The sequence below is a fragment of the Glycine max genome, chromosome 2 (assembly GCF_000004515.6).
Source record: "Glycine max cultivar Williams 82 chromosome 2, Glycine_max_v4.0, whole genome shotgun sequence".
Taxonomy (NCBI): Eukaryota; Viridiplantae; Streptophyta; class Magnoliopsida; order Fabales; family Fabaceae; genus Glycine; species Glycine max.
This window is the reverse complement of record NC_016089.4, coordinates 22,841,387-22,860,187: the sequence shown is the minus strand read 5'-3', so window position 1 is coordinate 22,860,187 and position 18,801 is coordinate 22,841,387. Positions and strand designations below refer to the sequence as shown.

The 18,801-nt window shown below is 32.0% G+C and overlaps 2 protein-coding genes across 3 annotated transcripts in view; one reads left to right on the top strand and one right to left on the bottom strand.

The window, feature by feature from the left end:
- LOC100813567 (zinc finger MYM-type protein 1) overlaps positions 1-5,663 on the bottom strand; it is a 38,141-nt gene extending 32,478 nt beyond the window's left edge. The window contains 3 exon segments of the mRNA XM_014771782.3: positions 3,349-3,628; positions 3,630-4,685; positions 4,770-5,663. Coding sequence (XP_014627268.3) covers positions 3,349-3,628; positions 3,630-4,685; positions 4,770-5,470 — 2,037 coding nt within the window. The 5' untranslated portion in view covers positions 5,471-5,663.
- Positions 5,664-9,671: 4,008 nt separating this feature from the next.
- On the top strand, positions 9,672-18,000 carry LOC100783262 (CDPK-related kinase 1). Of its 2 annotated transcripts, none has more exons than XR_005890388.1 (11): positions 9,672-10,905; positions 12,666-12,796; positions 13,084-13,125; positions 13,258-13,366; positions 14,206-14,284; positions 14,373-14,669; positions 14,767-14,882; positions 15,757-15,790; positions 16,534-16,641; positions 16,718-16,780; positions 16,865-16,987. XR_005890388.1 is itself a non-coding variant. In XM_003518936.4 (11 exons), exons 1-11 carry the CDS (start codon positions 10,405-10,407, stop codon positions 17,460-17,462), a joined length of 1,752 nt encoding a protein of 583 aa, XP_003518984.1. In that variant the 5' UTR covers positions 9,679-10,404; the 3' UTR covers positions 17,463-18,000. The 2 variants fall into 2 exon arrangements, 1 of the variants encoding a protein (XP_003518984.1); XM_003518936.4 differs by lacking the exon at positions 15,757-15,790 and adding an exon at positions 17,325-18,000 and having other exon boundaries at positions 9,679-10,905; positions 16,865-17,032.
- The last annotated feature ends 801 nt before the right edge of the window (positions 18,001-18,801 follow it).

The following is an 18,801-nucleotide window of genomic DNA, read 5'->3' as shown; positions in this document are numbered from 1 at the left end:
CTCCCAAGGTAGGGGTGAAGTAGTTTATTAGCGTATTAGCCTAATTAGTTGTCATTGCTTTCTCTCTCTCTTCACAGACTTTTGCACGAAGTTTTTGAATTAGCTTGTCAATATTAGGTTCATATTGTAGTGGTAAATTTTGGGACTTGGTTTGTATGCACTACAAAACAAAGAAGAAGATCAAGTGTAATAGGAAATAAAAGAATAAAAATAAATAGAAAAAAAATTAAATAAATAATAAAAGAATGTCTATAAACAAAACTATTTGGTTTAACAAAATTAAATTACTTGAGAATTTTGCAACTAGTCCCCAACAACGACGCTAGAAACTTGATGCATAAAATATGTTAGATTCGCACAAGGGCAAGTATATCTTACACAATATGGCAGGCTCTCTGCAGATATATTTTGCCGGAGTTCACACTCTCACGGTCTTACTCATATTCAGTGACTATCCTAAGGTTCTAGACCAGATACAATTTACAAGCAACATATAAATAATGCCAGAAATCACATGCTCAAGTTTTTTCATTCTAAATTATAACAATTTAGTACAAAAATTCTTGCATGTTCAATTAGTCATTTAGAAGTACAAAACACAAAGTGTCCAATTTTTGCAATTTTATCGATTTAAGTCTATTGTCACGTAATTTCACTAGAGATCAATTTTAATGTTCCTTACTGCTCTACGAAGGTTTTTGTATGTTCAAAATTCATTTTTAAGCTTAAAATTGTTAAATTAGGTCATTTAGTACTCGAAAATCAACACATGGTTCAGATTCGCCAAGTTTGCACTCAAACTTTATTCTAACTTTCCAGTTGCTCTAAAAATTGATTTTTCTTAAATCTTACATGCTACCCTACATTTTCATACCGAATAAAATAATTTTAAAGGTCAAAAATTAAATAAAAACAGCCTATACAACAATACAACCCATTTCAAATTCGTAACAAAAAATTCATTTTTTTTCTTCCAAAAAGTCCCCTAAACTTGTTTTGCTCGTAACTTTTTTTAGAAAATTCCGTTTTAGGTGAACCTTAAGTCAAAACCTGGGCTTTAATATTCATGGAACTCATTTTTTGCATCAAAATTGCAAGAAAAAAAAGCCAAAAAATAGATCCAGTACAGGGCAGCAAGTATGAAAATTTGAAATAACATGTTCAACAACAAGAATGGATTCAAGGTTGAGAAATACCCCTCTTACCTCTTGATGAAACTCACAAAATTTTTGAGAGAAAAATGAAGAATATCCAACTTTCAAAAGGTTTCCCTTCATGAGTAAAAATGAAAATTTTAAATTACTAGAGAAGATAGAACAAGGAAATGAAGGGGAAATCAAATCTAAAATGGAGAATGGAAATTATGTACTTAAGCTTGATGGGTCAATGACTCAAGGACACTTGGAAAAGCTTGGAATATTCCCTTGCTCTCCTAACCAGCTCTTGAGAAATGAGGATGAATGGCCAAGTTTTGAGTTTTTTTGACAAGTTTCAGAGAACTTGTTGTAGAAGTTTTGGTGTTGGTTCCAAGGTTATCACCTAATCACTCAGAGATTACCTAAATGTTTTGATCATGCAATTTAGTATAAAATATTCTCTATCTAGATCTATTGATTACATGCAGATGATCACTATTACGCAATCAATTGAGTATTAGAATGATTGATTCCAAATAAACATTAAAATAAGGAAGAGAATTAACTAACATAAAACAATGAGAAATAAGAACAAGAAGAGGAATACAAATGGATAATTACATCATGTTGGAACAATGAGATGAAGTGTTTGTCTAACTTATACTCTTGTAGTTGACTCTCTTGACCAAGATAAGACTACTGATGACACATCAAGGTTATCCAACATTGCAAGGATACTTCAACTCATATGATCAAAATGAGCCACATAGAGATTCCAAACTTGATAACACCCCCAAGGTTAGAGCTTCACATGAACTCATTTAGTTAGTTAGAATAAGATCAAACAAATTGTGGAATATTTTTGTATAGATTTGGATGCTTAATTGAGGTTAGTAGTTATTAGACAAAAAAATAATATTAAATAGGAACATATTGCATTGTTTAGATTGCTTGGGTAGTTTCACCAAAAAGGGATCTATTATACATGCATAAAGCATTTCTCGAGGATTGACAATCCATGTGAAGTTAATGACATTTGAGTCACTAAGCTTTTCAAGTTTATCTTCTTTATTAGACCAAACAAGATCATTTTGAAAAGTAATTTTCTCTGTGGTAATACATTAACATATAAAGATTAAAATATTTCTTACACTTCATGTTTCATCAAACATTTGTAGGAATTGGAGTTGAGTTTACCAAATAACAAAGGCTAAAATGTCACAAAGGTTAATTATTTATGTTATTTTCTTCTTTTATTTCAACTTCAATTATGCCATTTATCCGCACAACGTTTATTTTCAAAAACAGAAATTTCAGAGTGGGGAACATAGATGGAAGATTCAAGTGTTGGAGAAAAGTTGGATTAGGGTGGAGGCTTGAGGTATAGCGTCAGCCATGTTAGGCACTAACTTTGCATCAGTTTGAAACTGATGATAATTTGTCAACACTATTAGTGTCAACTTTGTACAATGCTATATGTAGCATTAACCCTTTTTTTTTTGCCCTAGTATGGACATAAGTGTTAGTTTTCTATTGATGCCAATTTGCATAGACCATTTTGTCAACACAATTGATTAGCTTGAACCATTTAACCATTGATTTTATGACTACCACAAAGCCAACACTAATGAACATCCGGTTCATGCTTTAGCATTGAGTCTGGGCTAATACTAAAGTATGAAATTCTTGTAGTGGAAGGAAGCCTAGGTGTTGGGGCAAAAGAGATTCAAATGGGGAGAGAAGAAAGAAGATAAAGGGAAAAACCAAAGGAGCATGGGTAGGGGGAGATAACTTTTTTTTTGTTATAGAAATCATGGGTTTTAAATTACAAAAATCATATAATAAAATTTAATAAAATAATAGTGTAAAAATCTTTATTATGTTCAAATTCATTATTTTTAATATTAAAAAACACTAACGGACAAAAGGATGAAATTTATTAAAATTTGAAAAAAATTGACAAATATATATATATATATCGATTGAATTTATTAATAAAAAATATTTTCTATTAAATAAAATTATAATGGTACATATTATAGTTAACATATTTATTTAATACTATGTAAAATTTATTTAATAATTAACAATTATTGTTTTATTAATGTTTTAAAATTTCATTCAATTATCAATAGTATTGTGGTATTGGTATTCATGTTTTTAAGCTAAAATATTAAAGTTTACTTGTATACTTTAATTTAATTACAAATACAATTGACACATCGTTGATCTTATTGCGCAATTTAGACTTGATAATCTTCATTGCTGAAAAAGCTCTTTCAACGGATGCGGTCGACACCGGCAATATCAAAGCTAGCTCAATAAGTTTATAAACCAATGGAAATACCAAATGTTTCTCAGTTTGAACCATCTTCATAGCCAAACTTTGAACATCTTCACAAGTGGAAAAAGAAGCATTTCTTCTCACTTGAAGCACATAAGTTTCAAGTTGATCCCTAATTGTTCCTCGGTCATCATCAGAAAAGTCTGCATATATCAGCAAGACGAGCAAGCTTATCAACATCAAACTTGGAGAAAGAGTTCTTGGGGTCAAGACATGAGAAGCAATCAAGTATAATGCTACTTCCTTCACTAAAGCGGTGATCCATCTCCACACATATTTTATCAATAGCAACATAAAAAATCTCTGCACGGTAATGATGAAGATTAGTGATAGTCCTCCCTTCTGCTCTTGAACGACCCCGAACTGGTATTTCGTCATCCATATTTGGTACCAGAATACTTTTAGCAACACAAAATCCTTGGACATCGGCAAAAAAATTATTCCAGCCACTCTCTCTCATTGTGCCCAACCGAGCTTTGACAACATCAACTAATTCCATGGCATTCACAATATTAAGATCTTTTCTTTGCAATATATTTGAAAGCTCGTTTGTGATACCAAACAACTTTAACATTAACCTCAAAATAAAAGCAAATTTAAAGCTCTCCATTTTTTCTATCAAACCTGCTGCTTGAGATGGTCCACGTCCATCTTCATCAACCATACTAAGCACCTTTAACACGGAGGACCACATTTGATCCAAACGAAGCAATGTAGTATGATGTGAACCCCATCTAGTATCCCCGGGTCTAGTGAGACTAGATGATTGGTGTAAGCCCCTTCCTCTAGATATCTCACCACTCTCAAGTTTATTTAAAATATCTTTGTGTTGTGCCTCTGTCAAAGCATCCCTCCTCTTACAAGATGCACTTGTTGTATTCACAATCAAGGTGATGTACTCAAAGAAATCATGAATAGATGAGCAACTACTAGTAACAGACACAACAACCAATTGCAAACGGTGAGCATAACAATGGACATAGAAAGCATAAGGATTTTCATCTAGAATTTTTCTTTGCAAACCATTAAATTCACCTCTCATATTTGAAGCTCCATCATATCCTTGCCCTCGTATCCTTGAAATAGATAATGTGTACTTATCAAGAATACCATAAAGAGCATCCTTTAATGACTTAGATGAAGTATCTGTGACATGATGTAGAGCAATAAATCGTTCCACAACATTCCCTTTGTCATTCAAAAACCTAAAACAAATTCAACCAGTTTACTTGGCGGCATAGAGAATAATAGGTAATGAAAATTGGAAATTGGAAAATACAACTACTAACCTCAACATCACCGCCATTTGCTCTTTGACGGATATATCACGTGACTCGTCAATAAGCACGGAGAATTGTCTATCACCAAGCTCTTCCATAATCACCTTGGTAACTTCATGTGCACAACACGTTGCAAGCTCCTTTTGAATGTCACCGCAAGTCATTGTGCAATTTTTTCCACCACGGTCAAAAGCATCCCTCACTTGTTCATTCTGAGATTTTACCCAATCTACCATCTCTCTAAAATTGCCCTTATTTAGCGAAGTAGAGGATTCATCATGGCCACGGAAAGCCATGCCTTGTGCTATGAGATATCTTGAACAATCTAAAGAACAAGTCAAACGAATCTTATACAATTCTTCTGATTCCTTGGTTGCTTTAGCAAACTTACTTGTCACACTTTGTCTTTGATTATTATAATCATCGTAGTGCTTGACACATGAGTTGTGCAAACTATTATGACTACCAACATGATCTTTCAAGCCTTGAGATGCATGCTTCCAATCTCTATATCCGCTTTTAGTGAAGACTTCAAAACCAAAGTGTTCGGCCCTCCCGGGTTGCTTAAAGAGAAAGCAATAAAAACAATAAGCTGCATCCTTGATCTCACTGTATTCTAACCATGTGTAATTCTTATACCATGATTTACTAAATGCTCTAGAAACACTTCCAAATGGAGTACGAGGAAAGCTTGGCAAATGTGGTTGCATTGGACCCTTCAATATATATGCCCTCCTCACTTGATCTTGAATATCCGGAGCATACTCATTAATTTGTTTCCTATGACCTGGATCACGCACAATCTCATTTGGGTTAAACTCATTAACCACATTAGGTGGCGGTTCTAATTCGGCTTCTTGTTGTACAACATTCACATTCTCAATACTTGCTCTATCAACCAAAAATCTCCTCATCTCTGAAATTAAATGATCTTAAGTTAATACTCAATTAACAATTAAAATCATAAGAATCAAAATTTAAATAAGAATAGTTTTTCAAAATAAAAGTAATCTCTTATGATTTATAAAGAGTAGGAACAAGCATTATATTATATTCAATTAAACACCATTATAGAAACTAATAAAATTAGATAACCAAAAGAAACCTTTATTGTAGATAATTTATCTATCAATAAACAAATTTACAAGTGGTATGATTCCACTGTAAAAGATCTTTTTACTGCTATTATAAATAATACTATATGCTTATAATATTACTAGATACACACTTTAGTTTGACTTATCAATAAAACTTTTATAACCAATGAATCTTGTTGTGTAGTAGCTTAATCTGACACTTAGCAGCACACAAAATGACAAAATATATTATAAAGTAAATATTTTTTATAATGAAATTTATTGAAGTTATCAATATGATACAATATTATAATTTCACCATATGAGATTTTAGATAAACTTGAAAAATATGGGACCCATTTTCACAATGTTAGTACTTCTATATAACATAAAATATTTAACCTTTCAAAGACAAACCCAAATTTTTCTTCTTCTCTGTGTCTGCTACTACCAGGCGGTGCAAATAAACCCAAATTTTTCTTCTTCTTCTCTGCTACCTTTGTGTTAATTGTTTCAATTTAAAACCACAATCAGTTGAAATTAAACAATTACTAACCGAAAAAAAAGGGGAAGGCGGTAGTCGGAAAAGAACCAGTAGGTGTCGATGGCGGAAGCTTTAAGGTTTCTACAGTGTTGCTGCGGTGACGAAGCTTTATTTCTTTTGTTTCTGTTACCTATATTTTTGCCCTTTTAATTTTTAACTCTTACAATTATTTTGCCCTTTCAATTTCTTGCCCTTTCTTTAATATTTTTCTTTTAATTTTTACCTTTTTTTTTTTTTTTACCAAATGAATTTGGGCCAGAGCTTGGGCAATTGCCCAGGGTAGCCAGGCCTTGAAACCGCCTATGGATGTGTGGTTCAATGACTTGATGGTATGTTACACCGAGCGGGAGATATTCAAGTCACTTGATGATATTGATATTATTCGAACATTTACCGCAAAGAAGTCTCGGAAAGGACACTTGCCTCGTAATTTTATTTAACCCGCTATTGTAAGATTATGTTTATCTCTTTTATTTTAAACTATATTTTTGTTGACAAAATGACGAGTCTCTTTTATTTTGATTGATTACTATTTACATATTATATACAATGTGAATTTGCTATCTTTAAATTTTTGCCCAGGCTTTATAATTTTCCTGGCTCCGCCACTGAATACAAATATTATATTAAAAATTATAACCATTCTTGTTTATTACATAAGTATAAACAATAATTTATATTATCCTTTTGTGCATTGTCCATGCCCTATTGGATTCTTATCGATCCATAATTTCCAATATAGTTAATAAGCATTCGATGCCTTTTCAATTTGACCAATTAAGTAGTTTTCTCTTGAGGTTACGTGATATATGGGCTTCTTTGCTTCATTGTAACGAATTGTGTTATCCCTTTCATGACTGATCCATTGGGACCCTCCATGTGCGAACCTATTTTTTATGCAGCTTTTTTTTTTTTTTTTTTCCAGCTAACGGCTAGAGTTTAGGAGTAAATAAAATGTTAGAGCACAAACTATATATTACATTCAATTGAATATAATAATAGGAATTTGCTGACCTACGTCCTACTTTCTTTAGAAATATTAATTTAATAAGTTATAATTTTGATTTTCTTAAAATATATAAAAAATTAGTGATAAGAATATACTCATATATATATATATATATATATATATATATATATATATATATATATATATATATATTCTCTTAAGGATTAATTTTATAAAAAAAACTAGAATATTAAAAGAAAAATTTATTAAAAATAAACATGACACCTACAAAATTTCATGATTTTAAAAAAATTCAATAAATAAATTATAACCTATTAAAAATACTTAGGAAAGTGTATTTCTAGCATTTCTTATATAGAAATTATAACTCGTTAAATGTTTATTCTAAATAATAAGTGAATATGCCATCGACAAATATCATATATATATATATATATATATATATATATATATATATATATATATATATTATTTATGCTTTACAGGATAAAATAAATATTAATTTAAGAAATAAATGCATAATGTACAATGAGAAGTTAAAATAATAAAATTTTAAATATCAAAATTCCGAATTTTGGATTAATATTTAAATTTTTTAATCAACAAAACAATGTTTAAATTATTTGTAGAATAATTTAAAACATAATTTATATTATTAAAATTTTTATTTATTATGAATTATAATTATAATCTAATTTATGAATTTAAAAAATACTTATTATTATAAATTGTAAATAAAACGGTATACGAATAAATAGATCCTATAAAATACATTTTTCTTAAATAAGTATTTTAAAAATTATATACTGAATAAAATTTAATTAGTCAACACTATTTTAGATTAGTAATTAATGAAAAATAAATTCTACTAGTTATGCCCAAAATGTTGTGTTCAAGATGACTAGAGAAGTGCAATTTTAATGTACTCATGACAATTGAAGTTTTCATGAAAATGTTTATTTTTAAAGTCATGAAATGGCTGCTTTAAAACATTTTAGCATTTAAGTTTGATTTTTATTTCATCTATCAATCAGAAGAATCCAAGATAATTTTAGAAAATTTATGAAAGTTGAACCAATTAAATTAAATTTCTTTTGATAATATTATTTTGATTGACCGTTTTCAACATTCCCTTTTGCCTCTTACATAGTAGTAATACATAATTTAATCAACTTGACCCAAAGAAAAATAATGATGAATAATAATTTTGGTTTTTGAAAGTGTAAAATGTAATATAAAATTAGTCCCTAAAAAATAAAAAATTTAAAAAATTTAATTTTTAAATATATAAAAGATGCAAAAGATTAGTTTTGCTGTTAAAATTCTGAGAATATTTTATCATTAAATTGTAATGATAAAAATAAATTTGATAATAAATGATATTTTTTATAACTAAATTAACATTAAATTGTAAAATTAAAAACCAATTTATTATTAAATTATTTATAAAATTAATTGTCACATCCAAATTTAAAATTTTCATCTTCCCACAAAACCACTTTACACTTAATGAGTATTTTTTCAAAAATAAATTGCAGATTTCATCATAAAAATAAATAAATAACTCATTCAGTGTATAATTATAATTTCCATAAGAAATTAGAAAACTTTCGATAACAATGAAAAAGAATTCTACGGAGAGTCAAACGACCAAATAAATGTGCTTTCAGCCTTAGTTTTCCCCATAATTGAAATGTTTTTCCCATCTTAAGCCACTTATTTGGCAAAACAAAACAGACCCACCATGCAAAAATTCAAAAAAATAAATAAAGTAGAAAAAAAAGATAGCCTTTCAAGGCCAATAATAAAATAAGGTCAAACTCAAGAGTTTAACTACGCACGGACAGTGAAAGCTTGGCTGCTTGAGTTTTCTCCTTTTTAATTTTCATTATTTTTAATAATAATAAGTATTAGTAATACTAAAAGTTATCAACTTTTATCTTCAGAGTTAATTTTTTATTATGATTTAATAAATTTTTTATTTTCCAACAATTTTTTATTTTAAATACTTAAAATCTTGAAAACTTGTAGTATTAGCAAAATCCTTTTGTTTTTGTATAAAAACTTGAATTTCTTAACTTGTAATTACATTGTTCTCATGCGAAATGGATAGTGTAGTAATACATCTAACATCTCAGTTTTTCTGCGGTCAGTAAGTACAGGCTGGAAGGATCCAAAGCGAACCCCACTCGCCATTATTGTCAGACAAGAAACAATACAGTGAATACTCTCTCTCTGTGACAAAGTGTATTTCTACACAGAAACTGTTTACCAAGGAAGCACTAACAGCTAGAGAATAAAATAAAAATAAAAATAAAAAAGCCTTACAAAAAGCAGAAAAAGGAAGCTTGGTTTTCTTTTCCTTGCGGCTTCTGCTAAGCAAGCATCTTTCCTTTCCCTCACTTTTTCTCTCCAGTGTTCTTCCTTTGGTTCCTCCCATCATTCTTTTTTTTTTTTAAAAAAAAATTCTCTCCCTTGTTCCAACCACAGAAGGTTCTCTCCTACAGATCAATTCTTTCAGATTTTCAATTTCCAACCCTGAAAAGGCCATAAAAATTTCCCTGATTTTCGTTCAGGAAATTTCCCTCCCTCCTATTTTCTGGTGTTTCATTGATCAACCCCACCAAAAAACACTTTTTTTTTTACAAAAAAAAGTTCCTCCCCCACCCCCCCCCCCCCCCCCCCCCCCCCCCCCCCCCCCCGTAAATACCTCACTTTTTTTTTTCTTTTTCCTTGGTTTTCAATATTTTTTAGCTTCAAAAGCCTCTGAATTTGACACTTCCCTGATCTCAAGTTTTATACTTTGTTCAAATCTTTGCTTCTTCTTCTTCTCCTCATCCTTCTCTAATTTCTGCTAACAGTCCCTTCTCTCTCTGTCTCTCACAGTACATACTCACTTTTTTTTTTCTTTTCAATTTTCTATATTTGAGCTTCAAAACTCAAGAGCCTCTGAATTTGGCACTTCCCTGATCTCAAGTTTCACTTTAGTAGTGAAATCTTTGCTCCTCCTCCACCACCTTCTTCTTATTGTTATTCTTTTAGAATTCTGATTTGATGGGAATCTGCCATGGGAAACCCATTGAAACCCAACAAAGTCAAAGAGAGACCAACAACCCATCAGAATTCCCAAGTGACCACCCAACTCCCACAAAACCCCCCAAAGCCTCATCAAAATTCCCATTCTACAGCCCAAGCCCTCTCCCCAATTGGTTCAAAAACTCCCCATCCTCAAACTCGAACCCTAGCAGTGTCAGCTCAACACCCTTAAGGATCTTCAAGCGCCCCTTCCCTCCGCCCTCGCCGGCCAAGCACATTCGGGCGCTGCTCGCCCGGCGCCACGGCTCCGTCAAGCCCAACGAAGCCGCCATACCGGAGGGGAGCGAGTGCGAGGTCGGTCTTGACAAGAGCTTTGGGTTTGCTAAGCAGTTTTCGGCTCATTATGAGCTCAGTGACGAAGTCGGCCGGGGGCATTTTGGGTACACCTGCTCTGCCAAGGGCAAGAAGGGGGCGTTCAAGGGCGTGGATGTTGCCGTCAAAGTCATTCCTAAAGCCAAGGTCTCGATAATAATTCTTCTCATTGCTATGATCAAATATGTTATTTTTGGTTGTTTGAAATATTTTGAAATTTAGTTTATTTTCTATAAAATTTTAATATATTAAAAGTTGTCGAGGGGAATTGGTTGAATGCCAAATAGAAGTCTAGATAACTTGCGGTTGAAAAAAATATTTATGAGTGTGTTTGGATAAAAAATTGGAACTCAAGAAAGTAATTTACTAAGAGAATTTGAAATTTGATTGTTTAAATGTTTAAAATTTTGGAATTTTAAAATAGAATTTTAAACAATTAAAAATCTGAAATTTTAATTTTTTTCTAAAAGGTGAAATTCTGTTTTTCTTTAAACTCATAAAAGATCGGTCTGGAGTAAGGATAGAGGAACACCAATCATATTTTTTTTTTTCATTCATTTTTTTTTCATCTCATAATTTTAATTTTTTTTATCCAAACACAAAATTTTGAAAATAAAAAAAATTCAATTGAAGTATTTGAAATTCTTAAAATTTAAAATTTGTCAGAATTTTAAAATTTTCCATCCAAACACACTCTAAATGTTTTTATAATTTCTATATTTTAAGGAAACACGTTTTTTTAGGTCTCTTATCATGACTTAAAAACAAGTTTTTTTGTTTTTTGATCATTCAACAAATGTTGTTGTTTTAAGTGTAGAAACTGAAAATGAATTAATAAATTTATGGAAGTAAAATCAATATTTTAAAATATTGATGAGGAAAAATATTATGCACGATGAGGAAGATAAATACATCCCTTCACTTATTTTTTGTATTGGTTCTATTTGTTGTCTCAAAAAAATGTAGTTGCGGTTATGTTGTGACTAGTGAAGTTGCAGGCAAAATGTGTGGCCGTAAATTGTGGTTGCAATATGGATGGGGAGATCTTAAAGGCATGCAATGTTTGATATGACAGTTGCGGTTGCTGACCTTAATTTTAAAAACGTGTTTGATTTATGATTTTAGTACTTTTTTTTATATTTGTTTCTTTAGTATTTTTTTTATTTGACATGTAAAGATAAAAGCATCTGTTGTGTGCATACTGCAAGGTTTTAAAAAACTGTTCGCAACTGTAATTAAGGTCGCAATATCAAGATTTTTGGAGTAATTAAGGTTGCTGTATCAAGAATTTTGAAGTAATTAAGGTTGCAATACCAAGATTTTTGGAGTTTTTGTGACTGCCATTATGGCCGCAATAACTGCACTTGTCCATAAATATTAAAGATTGGGATGAAACTGTTGCACTGTTCGTGAGTGTAATTTAAAACCTTGGTTGTGTTAGTTAAAGCCAGTTATCAGGAATTTGTTGGTTCTTTTCACCATCAATGCTCTCATGATTGCAAGATTTGTCTTTATAGGGAAAATGCCATTTTGTAAAGTAGGTGGGAATAGCTGTTTTGGGAATACATTCTGCAAAGTGTGAACTCTAATTTTGAACCATGTGTGTATGACAATTTGGTTCTTTTTTTTCCTTTGCATGTATAATCAGGTGTAAAATGTATTAATTGGCAAAATTTGGAACCATTAATACTTTTATGGACCTACTACACCACTCTCTCCCACCGCCCCCCCCCCCCCCCCCCGGCCCCCGCTCTTAATGAAGTACCTTCCGTGGATTTATTTTCTCAAAGTGACTTCTGGATGAAGTTCAAGTGTCACAACTATGATCATTTTCTCCTTGTGTCTGTTGATTATGGAATCCAGTAGTGTGCTCTTTTGTGTCTTATGAAAATGGTGATGATTGGCAGATGACCACGGCAATTGCTATAGAGGATGTAAGGAGAGAAGTGAAGATATTGCGGGCTTTAACAGGACATAAAAATCTGGTGCAATTCTATGAAGCCTATGAAGATGATGCCAATGTTTATATAGTTATGGAGTAAGTTGATACTAGTACTCTTCTTTTAACCATGTTGTGAATCCCCTTTACTGGTATTATAATCTCAATCTGAACGAGTTTTCTGGGGAAAAGCAGACTTATGTGTGTGATTAGTGTTACTAATTCTGATTGGCATAAGCTTCTTTTACATCAGGAATTTACTTCCAAAGCAGTATAATAATTATGCTGTTTTCTTACATATTGGATTTATTGAGCAGGAAACTTGAAGGAGTTAATTGAAGTTAACACATTAAGAGCTTACATTCTTATGTATCTTATGCTATCAGGTTATGCAAAGGAGGGGAATTGCTAGATAGGATTCTTTCCAGGTAACAATTTTCATCAATTTGCTTTTTCTGTGCCACAAGGTGGGAAAAAGTACAGAGACATTCTGATTTAATTATTTCACCCATGCATATATTAACATTCAAACCATGAACAAGTTCAATTGTGGGGTGTAGGGGTGGAAAGTACTCAGAAGAGGATGCCAGAGTAGTTATGATCCAAATATTGAGTGTGGTAGCATTTTGTCATCTGCAAGGTGTTGTTCACCGTGATCTCAAGCCAGAGGTGATTAAGTTAGAAAGCTAATTATTTATTTTTCTTGTGGTAGTTGAGAAACTTAGGCATTGAGGTTTTCTTGTTTTTGGGATTAATTACATCATAGAACTACATTTCCACTAAGTTTCTCATTTAATATTGATACTGCACTGGCAAGTCCTGGAAATTTTTTGCTGTACTTGAATACTGGACAGAATTGAACACAATTCTCCTGCAAGTTTCCATACCGTATAATTACCTAATGCATTTTCTTATCAGTTACTCTGTAGCATTTTATATCCCAATATGTTTATAACTAAGGATTAAGAATGTTTTTGTTGGCCTCTTAGAATTTTTAATGACAACAACAGTCAATAACAACAACAAAAGCCTTATCCCATTAGGTGATCTTTTTAGCATGTTCAATAATTTTGTTAATTACTTCGTAGTTAGTGCTAACATAAACCTAACAAATTTATTCTCTGCTTAGGCTTTTAACTCATATGGAGTGATGCTCCAAATGTTAGTTTCATCACAGTTTGGGTGTCCCTTTATCATATGATACCATAATATGTTCAATGTTTTCAAATGTACCTTTCCACTTTAGAAAGAAATTAGTCTTTTTGTGCCACTGCCAGCCCTGGAAATAATGGAGTTATGGAGTGAATATATGAATGACATATATTGGAGTTATTTCGTCTTCATTCTTTATAGGTTAATGATCATTCTGAATGACAACTGTTTGTGTTAAAGTTAATTATGAGTCAAATGGCGTGCAGTTGAATATTTCTTTACATGGGTGTATATATTACTTCAACTTAGATTGTTCTGATGTTTTTCTTATCAAGAATATTGGTTTTATGCTTCAGAATTTTCTTTTCACTTCTAAGGATGACAATTCCTCGTTGAAGGCCATTGATTTTGGATTGTCTGACTATGTAAAGCCAGGTTGGGCATATTGCCTGCTTTCTATACTTCTCTTTTTTTATTGACAGAATATAACAACCAGTGCTAACAATCAGAATTTTTTTTGTAGATGAGAGGTTGAATGATATTGTGGGAAGTGCTTATTATGTAGCTCCAGAAGTTTTGCATAGATCTTATGGGACTGAAGCAGATATGTGGAGCATTGGTGTAATTGCTTATATTCTTTTATGTGGAAGCCGTCCCTTTTGGGCCCGGACAGAATCTGGTATATTTCGGGCTGTACTGAAGGCAGATCCTAGTTTTGATGAGGCTCCTTGGCCTTCTTTATCAGTTGATGCTAAAGATTTTGTAAAGAGGTTGTTGAATAAGGATTACCGTAAAAGATTGACTGCAGCTCAGGCACTAAGTATGTCTTCCCATTTCCCATGGTGGTGTATATGGTATCAATATTCTTACTTTTTATCTCATTAATTCTGTTGCTTATAGCCTGATTTTATGCATAGGTCATCCATGGCTGGTGAATCATCATGATGATATGAGGATACCTTTGGATATGATAATCCACAAGCTTGTTAAAGCTTACATTTGCTCGTCTTCCTTACGCAAATCTGCTTTACGGGTATGTGGTACTGGTGTTATTTGGCTATGGTTTCAGATTTTTTCTTTTGATACTGTAAATTTTTTTTATGCTATCGTCTAATCATGCATTATGACATCATTAAATGAGTTTGAATATGACAACTACTTGAAAAGTCAACTATTTTCAATCATGGATCATCAAATGATTTGATGCTACAGTAAGTGAAAATTACTCAAATTTTCTCATCATATCTCAATATTGAGACTTAATACCTCTTATTGAACTAGTGAAACTTGCTAAAGCTATCTAAAGTAGTTGGGATTTGGTCAGGCTTTCAAATTTACGACAACAACATCAATAAAGCCATATAGATCATACAGTGACATTGAACTTGGTTAAAGACTTAAGTTTCAGAGATATTATTTACCATGAGATCCCTCTTGACAACTTGCTCTAAAGTCCTTCTTGGCCCCCTTCTCTTTCTGCAGAACTATAAACTATGCAATGTACTCTTCTCACTAGTGTCTCCTCTGGCCTTCTTTGTACATGTCTAAACCACCTTAACCGACTTTTTTTGACATCTTTTCCTCAATTGGTGTTACACCATTCTCTACTAATAAAATCATTTTGTATCTTGTCTTTTCTTGTGTGGCCAAACATCCATCTTAAAATTCTCTTTTCTGCTACTCCCACTGTCCTACCTTTCTCTTGTGTTGTCCCTTTAAAGCTTAACATTCCCTACCATAGAGTATGTCTGAATGTATAGCAAAATGAGAAAACATACTTTTGAATTTGGTAGCTATTTTGTGATCACAATTAGACCTTGATGCCTTTTTCCATTTTAGCCATGAGCCATCCTTCTTGTATCATGTGTGTGGCATGGCATCCTTATTAATTTCCCCTCATTTTGTAGTATGGAATCCAGATATTAAACTTCGAAACCTGTGGTATGACATTTCTCCCATTTTTATTTCCTACTCATATTCCTCTTTTCTTTTATAAAATTATGATGTATATACTTTGTCTTGTTCCTATGTAAGCGACAACCTTTTATTTCCAAAGTTTGTCTCCAAAGTTCAAGTTCAAAGTTAACTGCTTCCCTTGATTCTTTAATAATGAGATGGCTCAATTATAACGTAAAAGGAAAGCAGAATGGATGAATTGCTAAAATCGGTAGAAACTCAAACTAAATGTTTTCAGATAGGGATTTTGTTTGGAACCAAGAATTGAAATGAGAAAGAAAAGAAAGGATTTTATTGACTAGTAAGAAAAGAACAGAAAATAGGAGAGAAAACTCTCCTCCAAGGGTTTCCCCTTCACAAATGATAAGATCCCCCTCTCCCCCGTCCTTCTTCCCCTATTTATATCTAATAAATCCCTCTAACTAACTAATTAACTCATTAATAGTCTATGTTAACTAACTCTCCCTTCTCCTTATATCCTAACAGATTTAACCTCCCCTGTCAAAAGGAACAAATTTTAAGAGAAGAATTAAGGAGAGAGAATCATAGAAATCTTTGCACTGATCAATTAATAACTAGTTAATTTATTGACTGGTTTAAGAGAGCTTTGTGAACTTTCCTGTCACCATTTGCAAGTATAATAAACTATTCCATGTTTCTTGACGTAACCTTTAGCAATTGCTCTTAGAAGCATGGATGTTTATTGATACAAATTGTCATTTTTTCAGGCTCTTGCAAAGACATTAACAGTAGCTCAGCTAACATATCTCAGAGATCAATATACTCTGTTAGGGCCAAACAAAAGTGGATTAATTTCTATGCAGAACTTTAAGACGGTCAGCACATATCTGAAGTTAGAAGTTATTGTTCGTTTTTCAAATTTCTTTAAGGCATTAACGGTTATATTGGCAGGCTGTTTTGAGGAGCTCCACAGATGCCTCAAAGGATTCACGGGTCTTAGAATATGTCAGTATGGTAAGTTTGAGGGATCATCACTCCTCATTAACTGTTTTAACAAATTAGCTTAACTGAAAAGTTAATTTGTCATCCATGTTGCAGGTTAGTTCTATCCAATATAGGAAATTAGATTTTGAGGAGTTTTGTGCTGCTGCTATAAGTGTGCACCAACTTGAGGGAATGGAGACCTGGGAGCAACATGCAAGGCGTGCCTATGAGCTTTTTGAAAAGGAAGGAAATAGACCAATTATGATTGAGGAGCTTGCCTCGGTACTTTTACATCCCGTTGTGTCTAATATTACCACCAATATGTTGTTACATGATTAGATGTAGTGTATGATACCTAAGCTGCTATGATTTTTTTTCTTTCTTTTTGGGGCATAATTAGAACCAAGAGCCTGATTAGTTTATTCCCTGGAACTTGTTAACTGATTGTGTTTAATTCTCCTCTTTATTGTATCAACATGATCGATACCTCTAATGAGATTTTTGATCAGATGCATATAGTATAATCCTTCATCACATGTATAATGGTACTAAACTCTTTAAAACTATGTTTCAGGAACTTGGGCTTAGTCCATCAGTACCTGTTCATGTAGTACTTCAAGACTGGATAAGACACTCAGACGGGAAGCTTAGTTTCTTGGGGTTTGTTAGGCTTCTGCATGGGGTTTCTGCCCGTGCATTTCAGAAGGCCTGAGAGAATGCACACAGTTGCTATTGTTTTTTCTTGCCCATGTTACCTTTAATTATTTTGATGGTCTGCTGATGCTAACTCCATCAGCAGACCTCAGTGATGGCTTCTGCAAGTTGAAAGCAGTGGCTGATAGGAATTTGTTTCTGAAGCTTTATGCAACATATATCAATCCCTCTTTTCCAAGATTTTCAAACACAACCTATTCCCCTCCTTGTTTCTCACTCACTTTAGGTTGGTGGTTCTGGAGTTAGATGCTTGTACAGTTGAAAGCTAGACCAAAAATTGTACTTAGGACCATCAGAACCTCTGAAAAATGTTGAGTTGTCTTAAGGGCTTACCCCTTGTGTACCCATGGCACCTATCAATAAACCTTATCACGTGAACTCCTTGATAGTAGACAAATATTTAGCTTTTTTTTTTTTTGTATTTATATGTTATTATTATTCAAGGCAACAAGGAATGGTACTTTTATATACAATAGCATTATGGAGTTTTGAATCTATAACTTGCAAACTATGCAAATGCAAAACCTTTTTCCTCATATATGGGTGGCATTTGGTTAATGATCCATACATAATATCTTTAGATGGGACCAAACTTCTAACGATATCAGTGTAAAGTTTTGCAGACATTCAAAAGCTTCTGGAGTTCAATTCTCAATATGTTAGTGATTGAGTCTACAATTTAGGATATTAATTTCAGATTTCTAGCATTAAAATTCGAATTCGCATATCTAGGAGAACATTCTTTTTAGGGCAAAATACGTTTGGGATTCCTTTTAAATTTGAAAAGTATTAATTTCATCCTATAAAATTTTTTATATTAATCCGGTTCCTATAGAAATAAAATAAATTTTTGTTGGTTTTCAATAGTAATTTTTGTTAGATAGTTTTCTTATGTGACTAATAAATTTAATTATTATTTTTTCTATCTTTTCAAGTACATTAAGAAAATACCAAAATGTATTATTGTTTCATCTTTTCTCGTAATCTCATTAAAAAAATGCAAGAAAATTATTCAGGAAGTAAAAAAAATTACAAATTTTTGGGATGTTTAGTCATTAGAAATTGTTTAATTCATTTGTAATCAAATTATACTTGTAAGATTGTGAATCATGTCAGTACGATCTAATAACACTATGATTGAGGACTAATAAAAACATGTCTTATTTTTATGAGGGTCAAATTAATATGAAAAATTTTACGAGGACAAAATTAATAATTTTTAAATTTTACAAAGATTTCAAACATATTTTGCTCTTCTTTTATTATTTTAAAAGGTCTTGCATATGTTTTTCCTTTTTTAGTTTGCTATCTTTAAAGGAGATGCCTAATGATGTTAG

Coding starts and splice junctions, on each gene's coding strand:
- LOC100783262 (XM_003518936.4), top strand. CDS start 10,405: ATGGGAATCTGCCATGGGAAACCCATTGAAACCCAACAAAGTCAAAGA. Junction 13,126..13,257: donor CTAGATAGGATTCTTTCCAG/GTAACAATTTTC, acceptor TGTGGGGTGTAG/GGGTGGAAAGTACTCAGAAG. Junction 16,781..16,864: donor TCTTAGAATATGTCAGTATG/GTAAGTTTGAGG, acceptor TCCATGTTGCAG/GTTAGTTCTATCCAATATAG.